This window comes from Oncorhynchus tshawytscha, linkage group LG16 (assembly GCF_018296145.1).
Source record: "Oncorhynchus tshawytscha isolate Ot180627B linkage group LG16, Otsh_v2.0, whole genome shotgun sequence".
Taxonomy (NCBI): domain Eukaryota; kingdom Metazoa; phylum Chordata; class Actinopteri; order Salmoniformes; family Salmonidae; genus Oncorhynchus; species Oncorhynchus tshawytscha.
Window position 1 is genome coordinate 21,532,133 of NC_056444.1, and position 6,428 is coordinate 21,538,560.

Sequence of the window (6,428 nt, forward strand, 5' to 3'; positions counted from 1 at the left end):
AGAGAGAGAGGGGGGAGAGAGGGGAGAAAGTGTGTGTGAGAGAGAGAGAGAGAGAGGAGATACAGTTGGTCGATTCAGAGAGAAAGAGGGGGCGAGAAAGAAAGAGAGGTAATGTCCACACCCACAGTGTGTAACAGGGAGTACTAACCATAAACAAGTCTGATAGATTGAGGGGTAGACGGATACACAGACAGACTGACAAAAGGATGAAGAAATAGATGGGGGAACAGAGAGATCGACAGATAGCTAGAAAGATGAACAGATATGGTGCTATTCACTGATGTTGTAGGATCTTCATTCTTACACCTCTTTATCCATACAGCATATATATTCCCTCACCATAGGCCTGAATAACCTGTAACCCTGCAGCACAAAAGCACAGCGTGACTCATCACTTCCATTGCCAATGCAGTACAATTATCATTGTTAACAACTCTTAATACTCAGACTTCACAGTATTGACACCACAGTAAACCCAATGGGACATAACGGCACGTCTCTCTCCGAGGAGATGATGAATGGTTACTTTCAGTGTTACCCACAGAGTAGCAGTAGGCTCTAATTGATGAACGATAATACCCCATTCCTATGCCATTCATTTGAATGGTCCTGTAATTGGCCAAGTAATAGAAGTGATCAGTCAAAGGAACCAGCCATTCTATTAGAACAGCGTGCGGTTGGCCACTGTGGATGCATTTCCACAGAGGTAAAGATACCACGCTGTAACAACAACGCAAAGGTCGGGATTTTTTTTCTTGTGATAATGGTTTCGCCTCAACCTTGGTTCACAGCAAAGTATTTTATTCCAGGCCCATCTTAGACTATCAGCTATTAAAATTGTTCACACTTAAATGCTTTTTAATTATTTCAGCCTCATGACGAAAATACAAAAGCCTTGAAATTGCTACTTATGGGAGAATCACCAGAGAGGATCTTTACTGTTCACAGGGTTGAACTGAATGTTAACCAAACGGAACAGACACATTTGGAGAGTAAAAATGGGATGGATGCTTATTTGACTAATGAACCCACAGACTCAAACTCTTTCACAGCCAAGCTCATTCCTCTTATATGTTAGAAAGCAGGAGCAGGGCTTGAACCAATGACCCAAATGGAATCTGGAATCATTTTTTATATTTTCTGCGGCGATTTCTGCTGAAAATCTGCGGAAAGCCTTTTTTTTTTGCCTCTAGTGTAGGAACATGATTTAATAACATTGGGAACATGGTTTTATGTAAATAAATGCTTAATTCTGTGTATTAGATGACAATGAACCTATGGTTATTCTTCTACTAAATCTCAGTCAAATATAACCTCTACACAGACCTCAACCTTTATATGATCCTGTTATCGTAAGTGTTTCCCTATTGAAAAACATGACAGATAAAACAGTTGAGCGTCATCAACAAAGTGCAAAGGCATACGAATACAAATAATACATTGATGAATCTATCTATAAATACATATACACCAAATAGATTGGATTGACAATTCTGTCTCTTCATTCCATTCCCCATATAACTATTAATGAACTATTATGAAATTACTTCAAACCATAACACTGAAAGAGTGGTAGAGTTGGTGGGTGTGTGTGTGACTGACTTTTTAGTGCTTAATGCTATTATACTTTGCAATCAACAACATTTAAAAAATGTTCTCTGTGAGGCTCTTTCTACGCTGACTAAGTAGCATCTGATAACGTGTGAAAAGTCTCTCAACATCCACAGAGGTAGTTGGGAGGAACAGATGTATCACCACAATATGAGCTAAGACTGGCATCCTGTCCTGCCTAGCGTCCCACCAGTTCACGGCACTCAGTTCCATAGCGTCTGCCTTGTTAATGCCCACATATCTGTGCCACTCCTCTGCAGACACCTGGCTCAGAGCAGGGATGGCATGGACATAGTCCTTAATGTCCTTTCTTGCGCCTACCAACTGGGCTGAATCTAGAACAGTTAGTGACGTGAACAGTTGAAGGCAGGTGTGTTTCTCCAGCACAGTCTGCAGCTTGATTGAGCATGATGCCATGGCAGAATGGAACATCTCTGGAAACTGCCCCAGCAGCTCTGTTGTATGAGGGAGCCAGTCCTCAGCCCCAGCTGTTCTGCTATACTCAGACTGCATTTGCAGGTCCTCCAGCTTGCTGGCGATGTTGTGGGCTGTTGGCACAGAGGTCTCCTCCAGCTTTGTCAGGTTAGCCACTATCTCCACACTATGCTCCACAATGAGCACTGTCTGGGCCTTCAGCTGGGCCTTGTGTTCCCTCAGCAGCTCACAAAGGTCCTGGACACACTTTGCCGTTTCTGGTAAGGTCGTAGTGAAGTCGGTGAGCACATCCATGTACTCTGCCAGGTACTCCACAGCACGTATCCAGGAGCCCCACCTGGTCTGCACAGCATGCCCAGGCATCACAGGAGAATGGCCAATTTCCAGCATGAATGATTACAGCTCCAGACGACGCTGGGGCGCCTGACAGAACACCTTATTCACCAGAGCACACAACCTGTTCACGTCCTCAAACACCTCTGGAAAAACCTCCAGCACCAGGCTCAGGAGATGGGCAAAGCAGGTGATGTGTCCGTAGTTGGGGAAGAGGCCCTTCAAGATGCGGGTGAAAGCCTTTTTCATGTAGCTAGCTGAGTCACTTACAAAAGCCCACACATTGTTTAAGTCAACCCCAGTGTTGTTGAGGCAGGAAATGACAGCTTGGGACACGGTGGTAAAGTGGACATTATCCGAGAAAGCCCGGTCTGCTACAACAGGTCGTATACCCACTGGCTGGAGTAGGATAGCGAGTGCACATTTTCCAAAGGTATTGATCTCATCAAGGATGACATAAATGTCCTTTCCCTCTACATCATCTTTGATGTCCTGCTCATATTGTGGATAGAGCTGTGGCAGGTACTCTGTACGCAGATGGGATGGTGCTGGGACAGACCCTCCCTGCTTGCAAAGTTTCTTAAGAAATGTGAAGAATTTGAGCCCCTTCTCAAGAGGTATATCTACTTTGATTAATATTCTTGTGAAGTCCAAGATTAACTAATTTTTCTCAGCTGTGGAGGGGGTCTTTGCCAGACAGGAGGCCAGGGTCTGTGTTCTTGTTTGGACTGAAACATTAAAAAAAATAAAGAACAATGGTTACATTTGGTAAATTCAGATGTCTCAGGTGGAGTTCAATAGCAGGACTATAGTGGATGTCAAGCTTTGAAGACAAGCACACTCTCTCCTGAAGTGACATACACATCATTGTTAACAACTCTTAATACTCAGACTTCACAGTATTGACACCACCCTAAACCCAAAGGGACATAACGGCACGTCTCATACACACACACACACACACACACACACACACACACACACACACACACACACACACACACACACACACACACACACACACACACAGCCCATAAACCTGACAGTATGTCTCACACACAAAGACATTTTCAAACAATGATAGTTGCTGCTTTTGTAATTCCTGACTTGTCACTTGTTGTGGTAGCTCTACCTCGTCACTTTGGCTAACTTCTTAGCTAGCTAACATTACCTCAACTAAGTTAGCTAGCTAGCCTAAATGACTTGAAGGAGCTGGAGTGAAAACATGGGAAGCCTGCCAGGCTAGCATTAGATAGCTAGTTAACTTGCCTCTATATAGATACAGACAAAAATGTAATTGTCATGAACAGATATAAGCTAACTAGAACAAACCTTCAAGCTAGTTAATATATCTGCAGCTAGCTAAAGCATCAGAATGTTTACCTGGTCCACTAGCCCTCCTATTTTGTGTCGGAGTGACCTTAGGTGCTCCACCGCAGTATGACACAATATGTCGTCGATTGAATGCTGACAGACTTAGGAAAGTACTGCTCCATCCTCGTACAGTTCAGCTGGAAACTCCCTGGCCCTATCACTGGCTGTTATTCTAGTCGCCAAGTGTTTACTCATCAGCTCCTCTGCTGCAAATCTGGGCATTTTTTGTTCGATACTTCTCTCCTCAGAAAGCTGTCATTCATTCACCCACCTGTCTGTCACACACACATCCGAGAGGCTACAGTGGGGAGACTGGGCAACACCTCTGGCTACACTTCGCCTATCTATAAGCTATAAAAAATAAATAAAAAGAGTCGCACGCTCTCTATATATAAACTCACAGTAATTTATTGGGTAAAACACCAACAGTGAACAGGGAAGAAGGCACCCTGAAGAAGGCACAGTGATGCCGAAATGTTGGTGTTTTACCCAATAAATTACTGGGTGTAAATATATAGTGTGCGACTCTCTTTATTAACTTTTATAGCTTACAGTTTATTCGCCATTAGTCAGCACCTCCACACAAAATAATTTTCTCTGGGAGTGCTCCAGCTATTCTATTTATTAGACTATTAACTCCGCTTATCTGTGCCATATAGTTCCAGGTTATATGATATCCCTATCCACAACATCACAAAACATTTTCAGGAAAACATTTCCGAGGGTACATTTTGTGAAGCCAAAGAGCAACACAATATAATATACAGTGTGGAGAACAAGTATTTGATACACTGCCGATTTTGCAGGTTTTCCTACTTACAAAGCATGTAGAGGTCTGTCATTTTTATCATAGGTACACTTCAACTGTGAGAGACGGAATCTAAAACAAAAATCCAGAAAATCACATTGTATGATTTTTAAGTAATTAATTTGCATTTTATTGCATGACATAAGTATTTGATACATCAGAAAAGCAGAACTTAATATTTGGTACAGAAACCTTTGTTTGCAATTACAGAGATCATACGTTTCCTGTAGTTCTTGACCAGGTTTGCACACACTGCAGCAGGGATTTTGGTCCACTCCCCCATACAGACCTTCTCCAGATCCTTCAGATTTCGGGGCTGTCGCTGGGTAATACGGACTTTCAGCTCCCTCCAAAGATTTTCTATTGGGTTCAGGTCTGGAGACTGGCTAGGCCACTCCAGGACCTTGAGATGCTTCTTACGGAGCCACTCCTTAGTTGCCATGGCTGTGTGTTTCGGGTCGTTGTCATGCTGTAAGACCCAGCCACGACCCATCTTCAATGCTCTTACTGAGGGAAGGAGGTTGTTGGCCAAGATCTCGCGATACATGGCCCCATCCATCCTCCCCTCAATACGGTGCAGTCGTCCTGTCGCCTTTGCTGCAGAAAAGCATCCCCAAACAATGATGTTTCCACCTCCATGCTTCACGGTTGGGATGGTGTTTTGGGGTTGTACTCATCCTTCTTCTTCCTCCAAACACGGCGAGTGGAGTTTAGACCAAAAAGCTCTATTTTTGTCTCATCAGACCACATGACCTTCTCCCATTCCTCCTCTGGATCATCCAGATGGTCATTGGCAAACTTCAGACGGGCCTGGATATGCGCTGGGCTTGAACAGGGGGACCTTGCTTGCGCTGCAGGATTTTAATCCATGACGGCGTAGTATGTTACTAATGGTTTTCTTTGAGACTGTGGTCCCAGCTCTCTTCAGGTCATTGACCAGGTCCTGCCGTGTAGTTCTGGGCTGATCCCTCACCTTCCTCATGAGCATTGATGCCCCACAAGGTGAGATCTTGCATGGAGCCCCAGACCGAGGCTGATTGACCGTCATCTTGAACTTCTTCCATTTTCTAATAATTACGCCAACAGTTGTTGCCTTCTCACCAAGCTGCTTGCCTATTGTCCTGTAGCCCATCCCAGCCTTGTGCAGGTCTACAATTTTATCCCTGATGTCCTTACACAGCTCTCTGGTCTTTGCCATTGTGGAGAGGTTGGAGTCTGTTTGATTGAGTGTGTGGACAGGTGTCTTTTACACAGGAAATGTTCAAACAGGTGCAGTTAATACAGGCAATGAGTGGAGAACAGGAGGGCTTCTTAAAGAAAAACTAACAGGTCTGTGAGAGCCGGAATTCTTACTGGTTGATAGGTGATCAAATACTTATGTCATGCAATAAAATGCAAATTAATTGCTTAAAAATCATACAATGTGATTTTCTGGATTTTTGTTTTAGATTCCGTCTCTCACAGTTGAATTGTACCTATGATAACAACTACAGACCTCTACATGCTTTGTAAGTAGGAAAACCAGCAAAATCGGCAGTGTATCAAATACTTGTTCTCCCCACTGTATAAACATGATTAGATGCACTTATAGACTTGCAGAATCAATAGATGGATTAGGACAACCTGTTTTACATACACATTCTCTGGGTGCTAGGGACAAGCTGTTATAATGGTGGGTAATTGTCTTCTGCAAAGCCTCCTCCTGCCATCGATTGGAGCACAGACAGAACACTCTTTCTCTGTCAATCAATTCATCCATTGTCACCTTACCTCAGCACCAGGGGTTGGAGCCAGTTCAGGGACAGAACTGAAAACTGGAAAATAAGTAAACATTTTGAGGGAAACAGAACCAGGAACAAAAGTGATC

The 6,428-nt window shown here is 43.6% G+C and overlaps 1 protein-coding gene across 1 annotated transcript; it reads right to left on the reverse strand.

Moving 5' to 3' along the window:
* Positions 1-1,164: 1,164 nt before the first annotated feature.
* On the reverse strand, positions 1,165-4,074 carry LOC112216553. The gene is made up of 2 exons (XM_024376536.2): positions 3,763-4,074; positions 1,165-3,107 (listed from the first exon to the last, which is right to left on the reverse strand). Exon 2 carries the CDS (start codon positions 2,434-2,436, stop codon positions 1,645-1,647), a length of 792 nt encoding a protein of 263 aa, XP_024232304.1. The 5' UTR covers positions 2,437-3,107; positions 3,763-4,074; the 3' UTR covers positions 1,165-1,644.
* Between the last annotated feature and the right edge of the window lie 2,354 nt (positions 4,075-6,428).

Bases quoted from the DNA above. Each gene is read 5' to 3' on its own strand.
- LOC112216553 (XM_024376536.2), bottom strand. From the start codon at position 2,436: ATGCTGGAAATTGGCCATTCTCCTGTGATGCCTGGGCATGCTGTGCAG.